The 25651-nt window shown below is 45.5% G+C and overlaps 1 protein-coding gene across 1 annotated transcript in view; it reads right to left on the bottom strand.

Annotated features, from left to right (window-relative positions):
- timp2a (TIMP metallopeptidase inhibitor 2a) overlaps nucleotides 1-2151 on the bottom strand; it is a 101503-nt gene extending 99352 nt beyond the window's left edge. The window contains exon 1 of the mRNA XM_085963757.1: nucleotides 1766-2151. Within this exon, the coding sequence (XP_085819883.1) occupies nucleotides 1766-1895 (130 nt within the window). The 5' untranslated portion in view covers nucleotides 1896-2151. The remainder of the gene's footprint in view (nucleotides 1-1765) is intronic.
- Between the last annotated feature and the right edge of the window lie 23500 nt (nucleotides 2152-25651).

Raw genomic sequence — 25651 nt, 5'->3', positions numbered from 1 at the left:
CTGATAGCAATTTTCCATTAGATAGCTGCTACTGTCTTTCAGAGGGTCGGACGGAAGGTCCCAGCAACATATCAATATGTACAACGTGTGTGTGTGCGTGTGCATGTGCCCCCACACAGAAAAGTTTGAAAACTCAAGAGTACATGGTACAATATGAAACCGTACAGTTCCACTGTTTGTGGTATAATGGCCACTTGCCAGACTGTGCCTTCCACTATCAATGTTTCTCTTCCCGATGCAGACACTGCCTCTTACTGAGCCAAGAGGAGGAAGTATTTTTTTTTGAATATATGATTTTTCAGTTACTATTACTGATAAGTGATATAATGCATATTTAGGGTATGTTCATAATAGGGAGTGGAAATGTGCTGCATTCTGGCTATAAACTTTAATAGAGACAGGATTCTAAAAACAAATTTCTGCTGAGAACTGTAATTTATCATAACTTTACCTAAATGTTGTATTGTTTGCTTGTACTATACCATTGAGTTTGTCCCTTCACAAATAGCTGTCAGGCACACATGTAAAATATGTATGCAATTAGTCCTGCAACATTGTGCCCCACTGATTATAACATCATGTCCAGTACATATGTGCACAATCAGAGAGAAAGAACAGGCACATACTGTGCAAAAGTGGATATACATACACACACACTCACTCACATATATATATAATAATAATGATCAGTAGTGATTGAATCCTATTAATTCAGCCAGGTAATGCAAATGAAACTGTCCCTTTTTTCAGCAATCTGCACTGAGTTAAATTCATTCAGAAACAATTGGTCCCCGAGAAAATATGCCAATTAATCTCATTCCCCAATTACAGACATCAGTGTAAGCTGTACCACCTCCATGTTTGAGATACCCTAAAGAATTATTACAGGACTGATTGGTGTGAATAAATCTTTAGATATTGCCAATAATGTTTTTTTACAGTCAAGCCTGTATGTCAGCAAAAAGAGATGTTGCCTAATTTAAGATAATTTATGAAATTCTTGCGGGGATGCTGTGTTTTTTCCCTATTTATTCTCAAGTGTGAACTCTGTCATTCTGATGAACATCAGGCAGCATGTGTGTATAATTATTTAGTCATGTTGGAGTTCTGAAATATTTATGGGACTTTTTGCGAATTGGGTTTCCTAAATCAACAAAAATGGCTTAATTATTGACAAATATAAATATAGACAAATAAATAAAGTAAATATGGTCCAAACATACGAAGCTGTGGTCACGACATGTTTCTAACATGATACAGGACTCAGCCCTGCAACTATTACTGTGTGTCAAGAATCTCCATAGTCACGTCAGACTCTGCCCGATAAACAAGTGGCTGAGGGAACAGCTCAGGTCTGCACTGAGCATTTTAAAAACACATACTCACGCCGGAGATTATTCATGTTTTCTTTGGAAGCTAAAAGTTCAGACCGGCGGATCAACAGCGTAATTCCAAGTTCAGGAAAGGTCCCATTTTTCAAGTCAACCTTTCTGTCAGTTAACATTTACAATTAACCAGTTCTGTTCTGAACTGCTTCAAAACAAAAATCCCCCAAAAATAACACCTGGAGAGATCGGCACTCCGGCTGAGTCGGGATTTGACAGGAGATGCTGCAACCTTCAACTTTCCTTTCTGACTCTTGGCTGCATTTACTTCGGGCAGCGTTTTACAGGCAATGGTTATTTTTTTTTGTACAGCGTTATCACATTAAATTTGGCTTTGAAGACTGTTGAGGGTAGAAGTGCAGAAAGATGCCTTCACTTACCTACATCTGCATTACAGAACGCTTGCTGCGGGTGGATCGGAGCACAGCTACACGCCTCGGCAATCTGCTCCAGCCTCAAAGCCAGGAGCAGGAACAATGTTGCCACAAAACTGCTGACTAGAGCACTCATTTTACAATCTCACAGAAAATAGAATGATATCTATATTTTTTTAAAAATCACAAGCTAGCTCTTCCAGTCAGGATCCCCGGGAACGCGGTCTCACACAAACACACGGGCAAGTTTAGTGGTGTCTCGGTCTGTGTGATCGCGGGAGGAGAGAGAAAAAAAAGGCAAAAGAAATGCAACAAAATGACATCAAGTTAACTGGTGCCGTAGCTTATCCCTCTGCTGCCTCTCCTGGCTGTGTTTTGCTCTCTCGCCTCCCCTCATTTTAATGGCTGGAACATGTCCGACGGTCCCCGCCTCTCAGTGTCAGCGGGCCAGTCACAGCAAGAGCCAGTGTTTGATGGCACAGCACCAAAGGCGCCTGTTGTTTTTTTTCTTCATTTGCTTGGACAATTCCACGCATTTTTCCTGTTTAATGAGCTTCAACCACCCCCCCCCCCCCCCCCCCGCCCTCTCTCTCTCTCTGGAGTGCACCGTTGCGGCTCACTTCATTAAAAAAAAGTATTTCACCCACTGGTAATAAACATCAGGAAAATGCAGCGAATCTGAGCTGATTTTCTGACGGGACATTGCCACTCCTCAGATTTAAACTGCTATTAATCATACATACATTGCGGCTGGAAGGAATCCTGTCAATAATAGATTCTAGAAGCTTCTTTTTACCATCTTGATTTAGCCACTTTTGTGTCTGTGAAACACACTTGAACGGGGATTCTACACTTGTTTTTAAAAGCACAACAAAAAGTTTGCGTTTTTGCATCTAGATTATCTTACACTTGTTCTGCAAAGATTACTGTGTATGGGAATATAAGTAGTTTTGGAATCAAATCCTTTGCAAAAACATATACAAACAAAACTCCCCCTCACAATACTGAATTGTCCACAATTAATGATTTCACTGTCTGTGTGCAGTACAGTGCCTCAGTTCAAGTGCTGAGTTGATTAAAAAGCACCATGTGATGTTTTTCCCCAGGAGACAAGTTGACTGACTATACAGAGATGCTAGGACTATCCGAGTGAAAAAAATCAATACTCAGATCAAATCATTGTTTACTCTTTAGAATAAAATGAGGAAAACCTAATGATTATTTACAAATTATAGGGACAACCTGATCTGATTAAACTCACTGCGCTAACACACAAACAATTGTAAAAAAAAATAATAAATCCACAGGAATGAGGTTGACATCCACGGCATGAGCCTCCTGTGCCAGAAATGCTTGAAAGAAATAAAGCTGAACAAATCAGGATCTGGATTTTTTTCTTCTGACGGCAGCCCCGAGTGAGATTCCTTCCCCCAATGGGTGTCCAGAATTGGCCTGTTGGCACCAGGCTTCCGGTTTTACCCCTCTCGCCAATGCAGGTGTAAGGCACTGACCACTGAACCTCAGGGAAGGTTTTATAGGGAGCTGTCTTCAAGAATCTGGGAAGGAAGCCCAGGCAGTGAAATGCGGAGTCAACCCTGAGGCTCAATGAAGAGAGCTGGGTAGAGTAATAGGGAGCCACCACTCAGACACGCAAGGGTGCTCGATATCGACGGTCAGTTTTTGCCAACTTGAAAACTGAGCTTTTATTTTCACGGACCATCATCAAAGACCCTACCCACCCCAGCCAGTCTGTTCGCCCTCCTGCCATCTGGGAGACGCTACAGATGCATTCGCACCCGTACGACCAGATTTAGGAACAGCTTCTTTCCCAGGGCTGTCATCCTACTGAACTCCACAAATAAACTCTAAAGCCTGCACATCTGCCAATGCACTTTATTATGGTTATGTTTATGTTAATGTATTACAAGCCAAATGAATGTTGAATGTTTAAATGTCTTAATCTAAATGTACACTCTCGGGAGCCGCAAGCCTACATTTCGTTGTACTGCACTTGTGCACTAACAATGACAATAAAGTTGATTATGATTATGATTATTATTTTTAACATAAAAAAGGGGAGAAAAATCAGTGGGACAATTGAATCCCAAAAAAAGACTTAAATTCGAAGAAAATCAGTAAAAACTCAACAGAACAAGCAAGAGACTTTAAAAAAAAGTTGTAAGCAACTCTATGATTCTATAAGAGACAGCCTGCAATTATTTACACAGTTCACTTTTATGGGGCTGACAATCAGCATCTCACTTAACCCCTGGCTGGAGTGTCTAGAACTCGGGGGTGCAGTCTCAGGATAAGGAATTGGCCATTTATGATTGAGATGAGGAGGAATTTCTTCACTCAGAGGGTTGTGAGCCTTTGGAATTCTCTGCCCCAGAGGGCTGTGAATGCTGAGACTTTGGGCAGGATTTTCATTGGGCCGTGGAGGCGGGATTGGAGGCGTGTGGGGGGGTTAAAATCCTGAAATCAGGGGTCCCGAACCCATCCCGCCTCCATGCCAGTTTCAAAGGAGGCAGGTACCCAACCCGCACTGGGACCCGCCTCCCCGAGGCGGGAAGGGGATTAGTGCCAATTAACTGCCTGTTAACAGGTAGTTAACAGGCAGTTTTTAGCCTAATCCCTATTTTCATTCTTGAAGTGTGGGATTCCCGACGGCTCCAAACCACGCCAAGTTAGAGGAGGCGGACCGTCGGGATGAAGGGCTTGGAAGGGTCGAGATGCCCGGTGTTCAGGTGAGTGATGGGTGCATGAGTGCAAAGGTAAGTGTGTTTGGTGTGTGTAAAGTGTTTAAAGAGGTTCTACTAACCTTTACTTACCTTTACAGCCTTCCTTCCTTCAGGTCTCGGGAGTCTCTCATCTCACCGGCACAGAAAGCAGAATGGCTGCGAGCTGTCAAAAATTGCAGCATTCAGCTTTCTGTTCCGGGGAGATTTCTAAATCAGCCTGAGAGGAAGGAATTAACTTAGAGTACAGATTGTCAGTGTTTGACAGCTTCAAACAGCTGTGAAACACTGATATTTCATCTGTCAAAAGGTCTTGATAGATGCAATGTCAATTTGTGACGTCACCTGTTGTCGGGTGGCCCTTAATTGGCCTGCTGAGCCCGCTGGGCGGGCTCAACAAGGTCAATCAAGTCAAAATCGCGTGGGTTGGCTAGAACTCGATGGAGGCGGGACTACAACCCCGAAAGTTGTAGTCCCGCCTCCCATCCTATCCCCTCAATGAAAATCCAGCCCTTTGAGTTTATTCAAGGCTGAGATCGATAGATTTTTGGACTCTGGGGGAATCAAGGGATATGGAGACCGGGCAGGAAAGTGGGGTTGAGGAAGATGATCAGCCATGATCTTATTGAATGGTGGAGCAGGCTCGAGGGGCCGTATGGCCTACTCCTGCTCTTACTTCTTATGTTCTTATGTAAGAACCTGGGCCTGAAAATCCTCTGGTGGCATACGTTGGGTGCCAAAGGCCTGGCGGGGGCAGGAATTTGAACAGGTCCCAGAAACACATGGTCTCCAACCAAAAGAGGAGGCATCGGAAATTCCCGATGGATCCTGATGTTGGGCGGAACTTCCACTCTCCCCAAACACGAGGTAATGATCAAACCTTATAGCGCTCTCATCAGCCTGCGCATTGAATACCGCATCCAGTTCTGGTCACCAAGAAATAAGAGAGACAGCGCGAAGAAAAACCACAAGGCTGATCCCAAGTGTCAGGTCTGATTTAGGAGGATAGTCTGGAGAAACTTGAGCTTTTCGGCCTAGAAAGTAGGCGACTGAAACGTGATCTTATAGAAGTGTATAAAATTGTTAAGGGTATAAAGTTAACCCGGAATATTGCTTCAAATTAAACTGCAGAAGTAGAACTAGGGATCACAGGTTCAAACTAATAAAAAAACAATTTTGGACATTCTTTACACAGAGTGATCAATATGTGGAATAAGTTTCCAAATAGAAATAGTGGAGGCAAAAGCCTAGAATCATTTAGGAAACAATTGGATGCTATAATCTGGAGTAGGAGTTGGATTCTCTCTGAATGGATGAACTAAATGGCCTTCCTTTGCGATCTTGGAGGAGATGGTGCTGGAGGAGGGCTTTCCCACATTGGAATTCACTTGCCACCCGTCTCCAATCTGCCTACTCATCTGGACACGGGGCAGAACCTGGTGTACAGGTTGCTGTAGGGGTTGCAAGTGAGGCCCATCAGGGTGCCCAGGCCAGCGTCATGGCCTGGAAGATCCCAGAAATTCTGTCAAGAAATATTTTGACCAGCCCTTCTATAGCCCTCCGGTTGGCTGGGGAGCCTGCACTATTGAACAGAGCCTGTCAACAGCAGCCCCAAGTGGCCAGTAGTTCTCCATTTCCTGTCTCCTCCTTGAACAAGCACACATACTGGTACGGGGACCTGCTGAAGACATGGAAATGAGCTGGTGCTCCCCTGACCCTGGGTACTCCAACGGGGTCAAGAGCAGCAGTCACTGCATTTATGCCTAGTGGAGTCGGGCCGAGGCCCCGTCTGCTCTCTCAGGTGGACGTAAAAGATCCCATGGCACTATTTCGAAAAAGAGCAGGTGAGTTATCCCCGGTGCCCTGGCCAATATTTATCCCTCATTCAACATCACTAAAAACAGATTATCTATTATCACATTGCTGTTTGTGGGAGCTTGCTGTCCACAAATTGGCTGCCGTGTTTCCTACATTACAACAGTGACTACACTTCAGAAGTGTCTATGGAAATAGGTTGGTTGTAAAGTGCTTTGAGCTGTCCAGAGGTCGTGAAAGGCTCTACATAAAAGCAAGTCTTTAGTTTTGCAGTTGGTTTGAGAATTTTCGGGGCCTTTATGTTTATTTTTGTTACTCCAGCCACTTACCTTCCACTATGATGATGGTAGAATCAAACATTGTTGGAAATTATGCAGAGTGAAACAGTCGAGATCTTACTTTTAGTAAACAATGCCTTAGTGTGCGACCTGAATCAGCCTTTGATTGCCGACCTCAATCTTTAGGGGAGCAACTGTGCCAGTGCACTGTTGTCCTTGCTCCATACCCTACTCGGAATGAAAGACTGACATTGGCCGCAGTAGCAAGACTATCGTCCTCACAGCAGTGTCTGAAGAAGATCCAGGTCTCCCTTAAAAATATTGCTTCTTTTCTTACCAAACGTTAGGGCCAGAGTGCACACACATCACAACATGCATGCTGACGATATGGACAATTCTGGTCCTGACTTATGGTAAGAAAACAATCAGAGATTTTGTTTTGTCAAATTCAGGAAGAAATTGGTTTTGTCCAATTTGCCACCCCCCAAAAGAATCTGGCAATCAACCAGTGGAAAATGGTCAAAACTGATTTTAATGATCCCTCTGGATAGAATAACAGGGAACTGCAGTACTGTCAAGACACAGGTAAGTGAGCTCGAGTGAGTAGTTGAGGGAGGGTTGCTGGCATGTACTGAACAATAACTCTTTTTATCTGGAGAAATATATCCAACTAAAATTGATCTTATCTCTGTGATATATCTTTCCACTAGGTAATTCTTCCATTAGACATTCACCAATGTCTTGTTTTTAGTGAGGGCGGCTTCCAGTCATCCACTCTGGTACCAATCAGTGTGTCATTTGAAAGATATTTTTAAACTTAAAAGCTGGTCCCAATTATAGCGCAAAGGATGATCCTCTCTCTCCTCTCCTGATAGGCACGTGGAAAAAATGGTAGGCATAATGACAAAGTTCAACTGGGCTAACATTTAAGTACTAAATATTGTAATTCATGTCAGTGCTGGGAAACCCTGCTGGGAATGGAGTTGCCCGCCATACAGCCCAAGAAAAACCTGCAGCTGAACAGAAAAGGAAAATTCCAGGTCCTGAGATCAAAATTGCACCTTAGAATTTACAATAAAACAAAACATTAAGATGACCCAGAGAAACTAAAACTGCAGCTGTTAATGCCATCACCGACATCACCAGGCAAGCAACAGCAACTCCTGACTGGCGGAGGCCAGCGCCAAATTGCACACACATTCTTCTAAGAATGTGGTTTATGAAGCCAACATGCCTGCAGCTGATCCTTGAGAGAGTCTCACTTTCCTGGCTCTAGATAGTAAAAGAAATAAAATATAAATGGCAAGCGATGCCATAAGGTCTGGACAACAAAAACAGACTTTGTTAAGTTTTGAAGCGAAAAATTAAGAGAGTTCTAGAAAATCAACATTCTTTTTGATAATATTCATTGATTTTCACAAGTGTCTGTGGGTCGCAATAAAAGAAATCCCATTTTTCTCTTGGGCAAGCCCAAGCACTTTCAGAACAATCACTTTGCCAACACGGTGTAGGATAGAAAATAGTTTTCATTTTTTAAATATTTCAAGGAAGATGCATAACAAGATAAAAAAAACAAAATACTCACAGAATTACTTAGGATCGCTGCTTTATGTTCTCCCCACTGGAACTGTCTTTATTTTTGCTCTATTGGGGAAAATCAGGACTAACTATTAATGGGAGAAGACCTCCTCTGGTCATTGTGGGGCTTATTGAGGTATTGAGACTTTGGAAAGGATGCAGAGGAGAGCCACCAGACTAATTCTCAGTATAAAACATCTTAGTTAGATAGACCAAAAGAGTTGGGACTCTACACTGTAGAGAAGCGTAGACTCAGCGATGATCTGATTGAGGTTAATAAAATGATGAAGGGAATAGATTGTGTTCCAGTTGACAGTTTTGTCCAATTAAATAGTTCGGGAAGGACCAGGGGTCACAACTTTATGTTGTACAAGGCCAGATCTAGGTTCAATGTCAGGAGATGGTTCTTTTCCCAGAGAACAGTGGACCTCTGGGATAGGCTGCCGTCTCGTACGGTGGACACCAATTTGCTGAATTCCTTCAAGCGAGAGCTGGACCTGTTTCTGGCTGGGGTGGACATCACCTCTTACAGAAGGTAGGTACTGCAGGGAATTCAGGGCCGGAATGATCTCCTGGACTAGTTTCAATTGCCTAGATGGGTCCGAGAGGAATTTCCCAGATTTTTCCCAAAATTGGCCTGGGTTTTTATTTAGTTTTTCGCCTCTCCCAGGAGATCACATGGTTTCGGGTGGGGTGGAGTGTGTATATTGTGATACACAAGGTATCACAATTGTGTGGGACAGGCTCGATGGACCAGAGAGTCTTTACCTGCCCGTCATTGTTCGTATGTACATATGTTCATATTGTAACTATTCCCGCCAATGATGTGTTAGCAACATTGTAATCGTAGCACGGAGATTTTCTCCAATCGTTATTTCTGGAAAAATCATCAATCCTATCATTTTGAAGGCTTCAATGATTTTTCCAGAAATAGAGAAGATTAGAAATCTTCCCACTGTGTTTATAAATCTCATTGAGACATGGCAACCAGAGGAAATATTCTCCCAATGTTTTTGATGTTGAATTGTCTCTGCCTGTCATAAGATTAACAATTAACCCATTGTTAGCATTTTATATAGATGACAAACGTAAGTATAGCTGATGTAGACCATTTGACCCATCAAGTTCATCCATCCGTAGAAACCCACGGTTCCACATCACAGCACTCCAGTTCTGGGCCACATCCCTATGCTTGTAAAGTCAGTACACAGATATGCTCAGTCCCAACCTTCTCCAGCAGTTTCTCAGGGGGCTTATTAGGGCAGAACTTCCATCCACCCCAAAACAAGGGCAGTGGAAAATGTGTGGTCAGGGGCTGGGACTCAGGCTGGGCGTTTCCATGTCCTCAGCTTAGATGGACATCGGCAGGCCAGTACTTTGAGAGACAACTGAAGTATTGAGGAGAGGCAATATAAACTCAATAGTAAAGGGGTATAGGAGCTGAGACCCGGGGGTATATTGAAGGTGGCAGGGTAAGATGAGAATGCTGTTAAAAAAGTAAAGGGGATCCTTGGCTTTATTAATAGAAGAATAGTGTACAAAAGCAAGGAAGTTATTCTAAACTTTTATAAATCTTTTGTTAGGCCTCAGCTGGAGTATTGTATTCAATTCTGGACACCACACTTTAGGAAGGATGTCAGGGCCTTAAAGAGGGTGCGGAAGAGATTTACTAGAAAGGTACCAGATTCAATAGTAACTTTCAAAAGGGAATTATATAAATACTTGAAGGGGAAAATTTACAGGGCTATGGGGCAAGGGCAGGGAAGTGGGACTAAATAGATAGCTCTTTCAAAAAACTGGCACAGGCTCAGAGGGCTGAATGGCCTCCTCCTGTGCTGTATCATTCTGTGATACTATGATTCTATTGGCCTGCTGACAGCTGAAGTGGAGCCCACCTTGGGGGGCTACAGCTTGTCCACAATATGAAGATGATTCGGGGGTGGGTGCTCCCCACCACGTTTGAATCAGTTGACACCCCTTTTTGTAGCGTCCGCGTATCAATAACACACGGACTGCAGGAGAACGATAATAACAGGTGTTTACTGAACAGAGGGTATGCTGGAACTGAAAGTACAGAAGCCTGCTACGGCTTTATATACAGGGGTGGTCACTGCCGGTACTACAGTATAAAAGCAGTTCTCTCTTAAAGGTACATACACAACAATTCCTCCCCTTTTAGATAAACAGTACATAACATTCATTTAACAATTAAATAATAACTAATTACAATTACAATTTTCTCTGTACTATATACATCAGCTGAAGTAATCATTTATAAATTCAGTCTTTGAGGAGGCTTCCTGATCCTGGCTGGATAGCGCCTTTCTCGAGTATCCTGTTCTTGCGGCGGAGTCGATTCTGGCTCATTGTCATTGGTTGGTTCGTCAGCTTCCAATACCACTGATTCTGAGGTAGACGCAATCTGTACTTCGGGTTCATCACCAGGTGCGCATGCTCGTGGTATGGGTTTGACTTGTTCCTGTGACTCTAGAATCTGGTCAGCATGGCATCTCACGATGCTCTCTCCAACGTCCACTGTGTACATTAGTGGTCCCTGCTGTGTGCATATCGTTCCTGGCTGCCATTTTTCTGTTCGGTAGTCGCGGGCCAAGACTGGTTGCCCTATCTTGAAGCTCCTGGTTGGCTTCTCATTGATGTGCTGGAATTGCTTATCCTCAACATCTCGTCTTATGTTTGGTTTGAGCAAATCCAGGCGACATCTTAACCTTCGGTTAAAGAACATTATGGCTGGAGCTTGGTTGGTGACTGCATATGTCGCATTCCGGTAAGCAAACAAGAAATTATCCACCTTGTGTTGTAGGGGTATGTCGTTGTTATACATCGCCTTTATTGCTTTTTTAAAGGTCTGAACAAACCTCTCAGCCAATCTATTAGTGGCTGGATGATATGGGGCAGATGTGTAATGTTTTACCCCATTATTCCTCAAAAACCTCCGGAAATCCTCGGACACAAACTGTGGTCCATTGTCGGAGCAAATCTGTTCTGGCAAGCCATTCCTGGCGAAGATGCTCTGTAGGACTGCAATAGTTTTCTCCGTGGTGGTGGAGGACATTTTGATGACCTCTGGCCATTTCGAATGTGCATCCACGGCGATTAAAAACATTGAGTCCATAAATGGACCAGCAAAATCAATGTGTACCCGTTGCCATGGAGATGAGGGCCACTCCCATGGGTGTAGCGGGGCCTGTGGTGGAGCGTTTTGGACTTTCTGGCATCCTGTGCATCTCTTGGTCATATCCTCGATTTCTTTATCGATTCCCGGCCACCACACAAACGCCCTGGCTAGGCTCTTCATTTTTACCCCTCCCAGATGACCCTCATGAAGCTCATTGAGCACTCTATCTCTCAACTTGGGTGGAATTACCACTCGGGATCCACACATCAAGGTCCCCCGGCACACTGACAGCTGTTCTCTCCTTGGCGAGAATGCTGGCAACAGTGAGTTGCCATGTGCTGGCCATCCCTTCACCGTCAAATCATAGACCCGAGAGAGTGTTGGGTCATTTCGGGTTTCCTTCTCTATACTTGAGTTTGTAACAGGTAGACATTCGACTATGGTCGAATGGAATATCTCAACAGGGTCCACTGCAGGTGCTTCCTCCACTGTAGGCAACGGTAGGCGCGACAGCCCATCAGCGTTTCCATGCTGTTTCGTACCCTTGTACTCTATGTCGTACTGATGTGCCCCTAGAAAAAGGGACCATCTTTGCAGCCGTTGCGCCGTCATCACCGGAACGCCCTTCTTTGGGTTAAAAATGGAGACCAGAGGCTGATGATCAGTCAGTAGGGTGAATTTCTGCCCGTGCAGATAGTGATTGAACTTCTTCACCCCCCACACCAGGCTGAGAGCCTCCCTGTCAATCTGGGCGTAGTTACGCTCGGCTGAGGTTAACGAGCGCGACACAAAGGCTATTGGCCTCTCTGAACCGTCAAGGAATTTGTGTGACAGCACCGCTCCAATGCCGTAGGGAGATGCATCACATGCCAACCGAATCAGTAGTGTTGGATTGTAGTGGGCCAATACTTCTTTTGAAGTGATTAGGCACTTACATTTCTGAAAGGCACGCTTACACTCATCACTCCATTTCCATGCTACTCCAGTTTGCAGCAGGGCATTCAGTGGGTGCAGAATTGTAGATAAATTCGGCAAGAACTTATGGTAGTAGTTCACCAACCCGAGGGACGACCTCAGTTGCGACACATTTTCCGGTGCTGGAGCCTTGGCTACTGCCTCAATCTTGTCTGGGGACTTATGTAACCCCTCCTCATCAATCATGTGGCCACAATACAAGATTTGTCTCCTGAAAAACTCGCATTTGGGGCGGTTGGCTCGTAGCCCATATTCTTGTAATCTAGTGAGCACCTGCTCCAGGTTGGCAAGGTGTTCACTGTCATTTTCGCCCGTAACCAGGATGTTGTCCAAATAACACTGGGTCCCCAGGATCCCTTGCAGGACTTGTTCCATCGCCCTCTGCCAAATAGCCGGGGCTGATGCTACCCCGAATACCAGTCAATTGTACTGGTAAAGACCTTTGTGAGTGTTTATCGTGAGGTATTTTCTAGATGCTTCTTCCACCTCCATTTGTAGATACGCTTGGGCCAGATCAATCTTCGTAAAGCGTTTCCCTCCAGATGGTGAGGCGAAAATATCTTCTGTCCGTGGAAGTGGATATTGTACTGTGTGCAGGACTGGGTTCACAGTTACCTTAAAGTCCCCACAGATGCGAACCTTCTTCGGCTCCCCAGGCGTGCTGCTCAATGATTTCTTCATTACAGGAACAATGGGTGTGGCCCACTTGCTCCAGTCCACCTTGGACAGCACACCCGAACGCTCCAGACTCTCCAGCTCTGCTTCAACGGCTGGGCGGATCACGTACGGTACCGGTCTGGCCTTAAAAAATTTTGGGTTTGCGTTATCTTCAATTTTTATCGTTGCCGTTACTCCTTTTCGAGTCCCAAGTCCTTGTTGGAACACCTCTTTCGCGTCAGTTAGAATTTTTGACAGTCGTCCAGGTGTGACGTCGTCATCCTTTTTGTCAGCCACAGTTAGTGCCTGAATGGAATGCCAATCCAATTGTATTTTTCGGATCCATTCACGTCCCAATAATGGTGGTCCTCCATCTTGTAGTATATATAGATGCAGTTTCTGTGTTTCCTTGCCGTTGTATTTGACGGGCACCCTTATTTTTCCTCTGGGGTAGACTTTTTGCCCCGTGTATGTCTTCAATACAATGGACATGTCCTTCAAGGGTATGTGTGAGAATAGCCGCTCATAGTCTCATCGATTCATGACAGTTAGAGCTGATCCTGTGTCCAATTCCATCTTTACTTGGGACCCTGCTATCATGAGGGTGACCCAAATGGTTCGGTGATCCTCCTTTGCGATCACGTTGTGTAACTTTAGACAACTTAGTCTCCTGCTCCCGGAGTCATTATCACTCTCCTGATCTTCTGAACTACTGTCTGTCATTTTGTTTACTTTCTTGTACTTTTCCTTAGTAGTTCTTTTAGTGTTGGATTTCTTTCCCGACCTGCAGACTCTTGCTATGTGTCCCACTTTTCCACATTGCCTGCATACTTTGTCCTTAAACCAGCAGTCCTTCTGATCATGGGTTGTTCTGCCGCAGCGATAGCACTTTTCTGCTCCATATGCCATTTCGTTAGTGCTATATTCTTGTGGTTTCTGTTGTATTTCCGCAGCTCCCCGTGCTGCTGCTTCGTAGGATACTGCCACGCTGAAAGCCTTTTCTAGCGTTCTAGCGTCAGGTCCTTTTCCGAAAGTAGTCCTTTCTGGGTTCCTTCACTCTGGGACCCACAGACAAACTTATCCCTTAAGGTATCTGCCAGTCCTGCTCCGAACTGGCAGTGCTTCGATAACTTGCGTAGCTCCGTAAGATAGTCAGCATTGCTCTCATCTTTGTGCTGGTTTCTTTTATGGAACTTGAATCTTTCTGCTATCAGCAGCGGTGTAGGGTTTAGATGTTCCTGTAAGATATTGGCAATCTCTTCAAAGCTTTTCTCCATTGGGTTAGCTGGGGTAATTAAATTCCGCAATAGGCCGTACGTTCTCGCGCCCATCAAATTTAATAATACCGACGCCTTCTTTCCATCGGCCACCTCATTTGCCTTGCAGTACACTTCAATTCTTTCCACATACGTGGTCCAGTCTTCTATTTCGTTGTCGAAAGCAGTGATACTGCCACTCTTCGGCATCTTGGGTGGTTTAAAATGGCGCCTCCCGCACTTTTCCTTCTTCCCCAACGGATTAAAATGGCGCCTCCCGCGCTTTCCCTTCTTCCCCAATGGAATAAAATGGCGCCTCCCGTGCTTTTCCTTCTTCCCCTTGCTGCCAACGCTGCTCCTAGCGTTCTAAAGAGTAATGGCGGTGCCCCGCGGCTTCGGCGCGGCTCTCTTTTCTTTCCCCTCGTTTTATTTTCTCTAACGCTGCCCGGCTCTTGAGCACCGACCGCGCCCTGTGCGCTCCACCCTCTCTCTCTCTTTTCCTTCCCGACGACGCTGCATGGCCCCTTTGCAGAGCCGCTCGATCGAGCTCAAGCCCGCCGCAGTCCGGAAGGGTCAGCGCACTACCTGCTACCAGCACGATTTTCTGGAACACCTTGACTGGGGAGCCAAGCCCAGCTCTGCACAGCCTCCCCTGCAATTCTCTGAACTCCGATGGATCACTGGGCGGTTGCCCGCGGTCGACGCCCGTTGCTCTGACTTCGACCTCCAAGAAGCTTCTTTTCAGGGATGGATCCCCGTGAGGTGATGCAGTACTGCAGGTGAGTTCGAACCTGCTCGTCGCCAGTGTAGTGTCCGCGTATCAATAACACACGGACTGCAGGAGAACGATAATAACAGGTGTTTACCGAACAGAGGGTATGCTGGAACTGAAAGTACAGAAGCCTGCTACGGCTTTATATACAGGTGTGGTCACTGCCGGTACTACAGTATAAAAGCAGTTCTCTCTTAAAGGTACATACACAACACTTTTGACCCTGCATTTACACCAGCATCAAAGGTCCACAAGTTTTTAGGAAATTCCACAAATTCTTAGGAAGTGAAGGATTGCCCATGGAAGCGGTCTGAGATGGTGAACCTGAGAAAATATCTGGAGTAAAAGTCCAGGAACATGACAATTGCACGGGCAGACATTGGCCCGGATTTTGCGGGGCCGATGACAGCGTACGCACAGCGCATGCCGTCGCAAGTCCTTAGAATGGCCCCGCAAGTTCCGGGTTTCCACATGTGCTGCGCTTGCGCGAAAACCCAGAACTTGCGATCTGTCAAGTTTCCCCTTGATAGATCATCCGCCTGCACCTCAAAAAACACAAATGCTATTTGCCCAACTACTGCCCGGCGAATGCTCACGGAACCCTTACGCCTGGTAAAAGCAACCGTAGGGCCTGCTTTTACCAGTGATGGGGTCAAAAATAAAAGTTAAATTAAAATTTAAAAAATGATTTAAACATACAAAAACATTTAAAATGAGTTCATGTAAATGTTATTAAAATGTTTTTATTATTTTTCAAAAAGTTAAATTTTTATTTTGAATGCTTAATTAATTTTGAACATGGGGATATTTATTTTTATTAGAATTGTGTTTTATTTGAGGATTTCTCATGAGCCTATGAGGAATTCCCTCTTTCCAATTGGTTGGCCTGGCCCAGGTGATCCCAGGGACGCGGGCAGTTCAGTAGCGTCCCTGGGATCTGTGGGTCTTTATGCAGGCGTACGCCTGGAGGCCCAGAACCCGAAGACTCCAAAGCTCCGGATCCACCAGGTACTTTAGTGGGCCAGAAATTCGGGTCAGAGGCTTCCCGCGGGTTCAACCCCCCGACCTACACTTACCTAGCGCGCCTGCTGTTGTGCTGTGGGCCCACGTGGGATTCCGATCCTGGGCCTCCTCCAGCTGCCGGCTCGCAGTGCTTGCGTATCCCAGGGGCGCAGTTAGTTTGCAGCGTCCCCTGGGATCACGTGGGCCATGGAGAGCCAATCGGAGCAGGGAATTTCTATTCATAGACCTGTCAAATCTATGAATAGACATCGGCCCCAAAACCTAACCAAAACTTCAAATAATTTTTTTTTTTAAATCACATTTTTAAAATATCTATAAATTACATTAAATAACTATTTTAAGCAGTAATTTAAATTTTTGAAAAAATTAATTACAGTTTTTAACGGGGCTAAAAATAAACTTACCTTTCTTTAAAGTATTTAAAAATAATAAACCTGTGGAAAAAAGTTTTAATTTTACTTAATTCACCACTTACCTTGTTAAAAGCAGGCCTTGCGACTGCTTTTTAAAAGCGCAGCTGCTGGAGACTTACCCTCCTGGAGAAACCTGGAAAAAAAACAGAAGTTCCAGGCGCACGCGCTGCCTCTCCGGCGCACGCATTCAACCTGTGAACCCCTTCCTTCAAGGGAACGGAAGTTCCGGTTTCCCGCTCATGCGCAGTGCATGCACGAAACCGGCACTTTCGTTGGGCCTACGCGTGAGTACCCAGTGCGTACTCACCCGTGGGGACCCGAATTTCTGGGCTAGTATTTTTTTTTTCGGGTCGGAGGCGTACTCCGAAGGTACGCCTCCGACCACAAGTTTCGGCCCATTGTCATGATGTTTTTTCCATAATATGCAGCACAAATATAAAATAGTGCAGAATAACAATTAACCTCATGTAATACTGTAACTGTCTTGGCTGTTCATTCATTGTGTGAGAGCTAATCCATTCATTTCATTCTTCCTAAGTGCACAGGTTTGCTTCCATGTACTAAACACGCTTTCCAAACTAAAAGTGACTGACTTAAATATGCCAATTTGTCAAAATTCTAAATGAAATAGATACTTGAGACGTATTCATTTGGCAAATACTGTGGCTTTGAATAAAATGAATGTCATTGCTACACTTACCCATTATTATTTTTCAACTGCTTTTGTTGCTCATGGTGCTTTTTTTCTCACTAACGCTTTGGAGTTTTGATTTATTCAGACTTGTAACAGTTTGTTCCTTTCTAAATATTCAGTCCACAGAATTGAACTCTGGAGCTTTGTATTAAAATACATCATTTGAAAAAGTACCTGACATTCACCATTACACTGTCAGAACTAAGCTAACCATTAAAAATAGATTAACCGTCAACCCTGCATGCTGCACGTAGGCTGCATATTTCTGCATTAAAAATTAAAAATCGCATCTCTTAACCACAGGATGTTTTGGCAGAACATGAGCAAGTAGAACGTGTTTATGATACTAATTACATTTGGAAAGGCAGCTCAGATTAGCAAGCCCAGATACATACAAGCAGACAAGATGCCCAGCATCATATACAACAGATCAATACATCGTCGTAATTTAAATGTAGGTTAGGCATAATAAAACTTGTAACCCTAACGATGCAGGTTCTCCAAAGAAAATATGGTGTAACTGCTGATCTCGCGGCATTTCTCATGGGTAGTCTGGCGATTGGAGCATGGTTGTGATGTTTAGTGCGGTTCCATTAGGAACTGGGGAGCAGCAGCACAGCGGGGTGCTGGAGGAGGGGTATAGAACTTTAAAACTAAAATCACTGGATCCCAAGAGAACATGTTATGGTTTTTCTTCTTGGTAACCAATAACTTTAAACAAACTCAGATCGGTCAATTGAGTGAGGATGCGGGGGTCAAAGTGGGCGGCGTACCGTTTGGACCTCCGGAATCTGAGGCCTGGGAGATTTTAACTCCCGGGCCTCAATTACGTGCATCGAATCTGACACCTGCCCGAAGCCGGCGGGAATGACGTCACAGCAGGCGGGCGGGAGTCAGAATTCCTGATTCAGGCATGATGGGGGAAGCAGTATTTGAGGATGCTCAGGCTCACCAGGGAAGCTGTCGCTGAGATTTGCTCAAAGGCCTGCAGGTACAGACAGCATTGTAACTGACGGGGACCAATCTCCCAACTTTCACATCACGGAGCCCTTCTGCACACCCATGGGGGATGTCCCCGGGATTTAGTCATGTTATTTATTTGCCTTTTGGACAGCTGATACTTTCATTTGTGCACCATGATAGAATGAGACTGCTGGATACATTAAAAGTGAATACATTTTATACAGTGTTCCAGTGCATGTGGAATCACAAAAGACTATGCAGAAATAAGGTCCCTGTTTCATGAGTGCCAGTTACCAGTTTCCAAATTTATTGAAGCTTGCCATATCTGCCTTTTGGAGTTTGGATCCTAAAGCTTGTACAGCAGCTATGCGAACATATAAACCCCTGCGTCTACGGCCTGCATTACTGAGGTTGCCACTACAGATGCCACTGTTGTTGTCACTTGCTCAATGACAGATTGCAATGAAGAGAACTGTTCATCCAACACAATCACACCACTTTTATACGGGACATTATGAACACATAAACATACCTATCCATTTGGATAAAGCTTATTATGCTGTCATTACACCCACTATCATGTGTTTATCATTAGTGTACTGGGACAGGTCGAATTGGCATATTGTGCAAATCATAGAAGGTATCATTGATATGGTAAAATAAAAAGGGAAAACTGCAATGCTGGAAATATGAAATAAGGACAGAAGATACAGGAAATACACAGCGGAGCTGTCACCATGGCCAGAAATATCTGGGGTGTCAGCGGGCGGGATCGGTGGCGGGTCGGGTGGGAAAGTGTTTTTTTTGACAGCAGGTCGGGAACCCGCTGTCAACCCGCCGCAACACACCTTTCCCAATGTCGGGTCTGTCAGTGCTGAGCAGACCGACAGGCAGCAGTGGGCGACCCAATTAAACTCATTATAATGTACTTAACAGACCCTTAACAGGCTTTTTTAACTTACTTTTTAACTTTAACTTCATGGCCACGGGAACCACGCTGTTCGGGCACCACATCTGTCAACCTGAGGCAGGAGTTCAGTGGCCATTGCTCCAGCTGATTACTTGACAGCTTCAATTGTACAGAAAAAGCTCCCACCTGACATCATCACTTTCCTCAGCCACAAGCTGTTTCTCAGTCCAGATTACAGCACAGATTCTGCAAGCTTTCCACATTCCACTCTTCATCCACTCTCACCTCATTGGAAGAACTCTCCTGCCATTGACAGAAGGCTTCTGTCATCTGTACTTCACCTGCCATCTATTCCATCAACATGGGTGCCCTTTATACTGTCTCAACTTAGTCTTCAGAATCTGACCATGATCAGCCCCAACACCAGCAGCACCAGGCACACCAGCAGCACCAACAACAACACCAATCTTCTCCGCAATCACCTGATGCTGCACAGGACAGAGGGCATCAGCACCGAGCACATTGCTGCCTGGGAGGCCAGGAATGGCCTCACCATGGCCAGATTTACTTCACTTGACACCCTGGCTGTCACATGATGTGCCAGGTTGGCACCACCCCACACCAACACTATAAAGCATCCCTACAATGTCCAAGCCATTCCTTTCACACTCATCACCATTGCGGGCGGTACCGTTACGTCTCACCATTCACTGCAACTCACGGAGCCACTTCCAAATCTGTCCAAGAACGGAAAGTGTTGAAAATAAAAGTTTCAATGTTTGACAGCACATGAACAGAAACTTTACAAGAACATTGGATAAAACACCCAAATGCCTACCCTTGTGTGTTGTTAGTTGGTATGATTGCACTAGGGTGAGGGTGAGTGTGAGGGGTGGCTAGTGAGATGGGGAAGTGATAATATAGATAGAGAGGGATGGGTGGAGAAGAAAAGAAAGGAAATGCGAGAAAAAATTAACTGAGAGGTCAAGTAACATGACCAAAAAAACCCTGGACAAATAAGATTCAACGGCACGTGAAGCCTGCTGTGTGTGAGCAGCTGGTTCCACACTCCCTCACCTGCCTCCCTCAGTCATTTCGAAAGTTGTGAAGAGAACTCAGCAGCTACAGCTGTACTTTGATGTGGACTTTAGTAAGCTGTTCCTAATACAGGAAACTCTTTTTTATCCGGCACCGACGGGACCGGCGTGGTGCCGGTTGATCAAAAAGTCCGGATTAGAGAGGTATACTTACCAAGGTACAAGAGCTCCGTACACAGCCACAGGTGCAGGAGCCCCGGTTACACGGCCACAGATCCAGGCATCCCTGTTGCGTGGCAACAGGTGCAGGAACCCCGGTTACACGGCCACAGATCCAGGAACCCCGGTTACACGGCCACTAATACATAGTAAAACTTACCTGAACCTACTCCTGAATTTTGCCGGTTAAAAGAGAGTTTCCTGTATGCTGATATTTCAAATCCCCAATTTAGTCAGTAACATCAAATTCCTGTCATTACTGACTTATATTCTAAACTGCCAGAGTAAAGAGGAAGAAAAAAAACCCATCAGTGTTTTGAATCAGGCCCACTGTGACAAACATAATGTCATTGTGGGAACTTACTGTTGCAAGCATACACCCTGGGCAGGAAATCATTATTGCACACATTTCCTGAAGCTTCGGGTTGCTGCTGGGAGAAAGCCTTGGCAGAGAATGATACCTTACGTAAAAAGACGGCATAAAAAGTGTGGCCTGAATTCAATCTTGGGCACCAGACGTTGACAAAAACCTAGCATAGGAGAAAGCAGCCTCTTAGTTTGCTAATATGCGTTCAGTGAGTGTTACAAACAAAACCTGTCAGCTTCTGTCTGCAGAGATGCTTTGCATTGAGTCACCCGTGGAGTTTCCAGAGAGAGGCTGCTGAATCTGCTCAAATATGAAACCGGCAGCGTGAACAGAAGTGATATATGTTTTTAAAAAATGCAGTGTGTGCTTGAGATAAACTGGCAATTACTGTTATTAATTTTGCATTGCTCTATAACAAAGAGCCGGTATCGACACAATGGGCCAAATGGCCTTCGTCTACGTAGTAAACTACTAGCCGCGCTTCATTCAAGCCAGTTATTTTATCAATAATATTAAACAACAGATTAATGTGAGGCAGGGACTGATCTACGTGGAAGGCTCTGCAGAATGTTATCCCTCATGGATTTATTTGTCCTTTGAAGATCTGGATACAAGGCTGAAAGACGATTTTTTCTTCATACAGATGCTAACACGCTTTGCATTGTACCATTGGGAGTCATTCCATGAGGAGATACAGTCTCAATTTCCCCTTCAAACATAAATGTCATTAATTAAGTCTCAAACAAATAATCTTTCTGTGAATTTTGCCCATCCCAGCAGCTATTTGGCATCTTTCTGTGCTAAGTACCTTTTCTTTGCTTCTTTGTTTAAAATTTCCCTTATAACACGAACACACCTTATAAAAAAAGCTTTTCAGATTTTTAACCCACTGTTGCCAATAATTCTTAAATTTTTTTTTTAATGGTGTATTGCCCTCTAACTTCAGCAAATTGTTATAATAACTAGCATTTATGTCGTGCTTTTAATGTAGGAAAACATCCCAAGCACTTCACAGGAGTGTAATCCGACAAAAATTGATACTGAGCCAAAGAAGGAGGCATTAGGGCAGGTGACCAAGTGCTTGAAACTTCCAGATCGCCCATCACATGCGGCATCAGGTTGGGTCGCCATGGTCTCTCGGGGAGTCTACCATCCTTTGCAGACTGGAAATGATGGGCTCCATGGTGTGCATAGAGCCTTGTGCAATGTTGGAGGCGGACTCCTCCACGCTCCTTACCATTGCCAAGAGACTCTCGGGCACCCTTGCCATTGCACCTATCATCTCCGTGTGCGTGCCCATCACCCTTCTTCTAAAGGCCTCCCCATCGAGGTCCTCAGCTGAGTCCCATGCAGCAGAACTCGCGCGCGAACTCGCCATCCGGGGAGCTGGCCCCCGAGCTACTCTTTCCCCTGGCCTTGCTGCAGCCCACTCGCCCCAGTGCATCACCCTGTGCAGATCCCGCTACTATACTAGCCTCTAAAGAATGCGTAGTGCCAGTATCTGAGCTGGTGCCTGCAGGTGAGACATGCAGTGACGCGGTGTGTTCTTCCTCGTCCTCTTTTCCTGCCTCGCTCTCTACGGTGCCCTCAGGGACAGGCTGCTCGGGTGTTTGCTCATTATCTGAAAGCATAAAGGCACAAGAGTTGGGTTAAGGTGAGGGGAGAGGGGCAGTAAGGGAGAAATGCATGCATACAGCATGATTAGCTGGAAAGTGCAAAACACTTGTGGAGTGAGGGGGAAGTGGGATGTGAGAAGTAGTAGGGATGAACATACCGTTGTTGTCCCCAAGGGGGTCAATGTTGCCAGTGGCCATGGCGCCCACCACCTGGCACCCAATAATCTCCAGCACTCTATTTTCCAGCGCAGACAGTTGTTGGGTGTTGGCTTGTCCCCTGCCTGTGCGCTCCTGCTCCCTCCTGTTGTGAGCCACCTTGGCCTGCAAGAGAAAGGAAAGTGTGTGAGTGAGTGTGGAGCAATGTGTTTGGGTGTTATGCCTGCCATAGTTGAATAGCTGTCATTGTGTGCAAGGTGTGACGTGAGGGTCTGAGTGTTGGTAGGTGGAGATGGTTGGTGGGTGAGTGCTGGGAGTGTGATGCTTTGGGCAGTGTGTGCAGACTGTGGTTCAGATGGTGGTATGTAGCATTTGTTGAAGCATTCACTCATCCTGACCACCCAAGTGAGATTGTTAATTTCTTCCTGCACTGTGTGTGGGTCCTGGGGACCACAGTGCTGCCCGAGACGTGCTGGGCTACCTCCCTCCACATGGTGTGGAAGACTTGCGGTGAGGGCCTCATGCCACTTGCCGGGTACAGCACCGCCCTCCGTCTCTCCACAGTGAAAACCAATGCCTCCAATGCTTCATCGGAGAATCTGCGGGCTGTCTCCCTGGGGCGTGGATCTGCCATGAGTACAGCTGCTTCAGTCCTCCAGCTCCTTCTCCTTGATCTGCTGCTGCTTGCTGAGGCAGCTGCACAGCCAGCAATGCTGAGAATGCGGTTCTGCAGCATCATTGAACCTCCCCTTGAAGAACTGAAAAAAGCCTGTGCCAGTCATGACTTGTGATTAGACTGCACCTGATATTGGTCTACCCTTTGAGTTTAACGCCAATGAGCTTGGGCTTAAAGACTTGGGCTGCAAAATTCAGATTGTTTGCGCCTCCCATTAGTGCCTGCAAGTGAGCTAATGGGGCGCTAAGGGGTTAGCAGCCAAGCGCGGCGAATGCAGCGACGCCCGCAACTTCAGTGCCGGTTTAGCGCTGGCACGAACTCTTACTGCCTGGGCCTCTAGTGCCTCGTAGATCGTGACGTCATCAATTGCGCAGCGTCCCGTTAGCGCCCTGGATGTGAAATTGATTTTCGCCCCCTGCATTATCGCCTCGCGCTGACAACGCCAGCAAGAGGAGGCATTCTGAAGTCGGATGGGCACTTCGGGAGTGGTAATTAAAGGGAATGCTTTTCAGATCGCTGAACTGTTGTTATTTGCACCAGTCTGGTGCCTGTGCCAAGTTTTCACTATTTCATTGTTGCAGGATGTCCAAGCCCTCCACTTGGTGACAGTGTTTGGGGCTGTATTGGCAGTCGCCTTGCAAGACTGCAGTGCTGACAAATAGCTTCTGGTGCAGTACTGTCCCTTCCCTTTAAGTGAGTGAAGCAGCCTCTGTGATTGAAGAGTGCTGTCTGGAATGCGCTGCAAATTGTTTCGCGCTCTGCCGGTACCACCCCGCTCTCCAACTTTAGCGCCCTAAGAGAAATGGTTAACGCTTGATTTAGTGCGCCACTTCCCTCCTGGAGCGCTAAAACAGAATTTCGTGGGAGCCTATCATCATTAGCGCCTGGCGCTAATTTTTCAGCTTTCAAAGTATTAGCACCCCAAACGGGGCTATAATAAATTTCTCCCCCTTGACTTAGGACTCCAATCATTTCTTTGAGCAGAGAGCACGAATTTTGAGTGCAGTTGAAAGCATTAGCGCCTGGCGCTAATTCTCCAATTTTCTAATGATACTGCCCGTTCCTGGGCTAGAATTAATTTCTAGTGCATAGGTGTTAAGCAGCATCTTAAAGGAGAAGAGAGAAGTGGAAAGTCCTGGACGGCTGAAGGCACGGCCACCAATGGTGAGGTGAAGGAAGCAGGGTATGCACAAGGGGCCAGAGTTGGTGGAGCGCAGTGTTCTCGGGGGGCTGTAGTGGAGGAGGTTGCAGAGCTAGGGAGGGGCAAAGCCATGGAGGGATTTGATCACAGGCTGAGAATTTTAAAATTGAAGCATTGGTGGACCCTTCCAATATTCACCTGCTAAGATCCCACCTTGAACAAGACAGTAGACAACCTATTCCAGGGCCCCACCAAGGCTACTCTTGAGCCAGCTGCTCAGAGCTGCAAACCAGCAACCTAATAATGACACTTCCTGTAGCGTTGTGCTGCCAATTTAGTCTCAGTTTTGTTATTTTAAAATTTCCTTTTCCATTCCCCGAAAAGGAAGGTCACGTGCTTCCTACAGGATGGGTTGAAAATTCAGAGGACTTGGGCTGTGCCTCACGCATCTCCCACTCGCTGGTTTCAAAGCAGCATTTGCAGAGGTTTGGGAGCAGGGCATCTGATTTCCTACCTGTGGAATGCTGACTGGGAAAAGAACAAATCATTTTAAAATAACAGAAAATGCTGGAAACACTCAGCAGGTCAGGCGGCATCGAGGAGAGAGAAACAAGAGTCAACGTCCCTGACTCGAAACGTTAACTCTGTTTCTCTCTCCTCGATGCTGCCTGACCTGCTGAGTGTTTCCAGCATTTTCTGTTGTTACTTCAGATTTCCAGCATCCGCAGTATTTTGCTATTGAAATGATTTTAAAAGGTGTGTGACCCTCACAAAATCAAAGAAAAATGGTCAGTGAAAATGCTGATAGAGCACCTAGATGATGGATTGAGCTGCTTTGACTGGCGTTTTCATGAGTTATTTTATTGATCAACATGTAAGTTTAGAGTTCACAAGCAGTAGAACTAAAATCTGAGTGACAATGATTTATTTTTACAATATTGACTGAGATACATACAGATGTTATCAAAGTTCTCTGTATGTACATGGCAAAATGTCCATAGGATATATGCACAGAGGAATAGCTACTAAAGTTCACCTTATTATACATCAGGAGTCAGAAGGATGGAGAAGGAGGCAGCAAGTTAGACACATAATAGAAGATAAGATACTAGCCAATGGTCAATGGAGAATAAAGAGCTTCAGAATATACAACGGTATAGGCCATCTGTGAACAGTTGTGTTCTTCCAGCTGATCTGAAGAGACTGTAACAATGTTTTTCAAACTTTTCTATGTGGAGATTCCGGGCAAGTATTGACAGACTTCTAGGGGTCATCTGCACACAATCCCTGAGACTTCCTGTCCTAACAGCTGCCCTCTCGTTTATGAGTCAGAAAGTTGTAGATCCAAGCCCCACTCCAGAGACTTGAGCATGTAATCTAGGCTGACACCTCAATGCAGTACTAAGGGAGTGCTGCACTGTCGGAAGTCCCTCGTCTGCCCTCTCCGGTGGACAGAAAGACCAGAATTTTGC

This window comes from Somniosus microcephalus, chromosome 21, assembly GCF_052327205.1.
Source record: "Somniosus microcephalus isolate GS21.2 chromosome 21, FLI_Smic_1.0, whole genome shotgun sequence".
NCBI classification, from domain to species: domain Eukaryota; kingdom Metazoa; phylum Chordata; class Chondrichthyes; order Squaliformes; family Somniosidae; genus Somniosus; species Somniosus microcephalus.
This window is presented reverse-complemented; position numbering and strand designations above follow the sequence as displayed.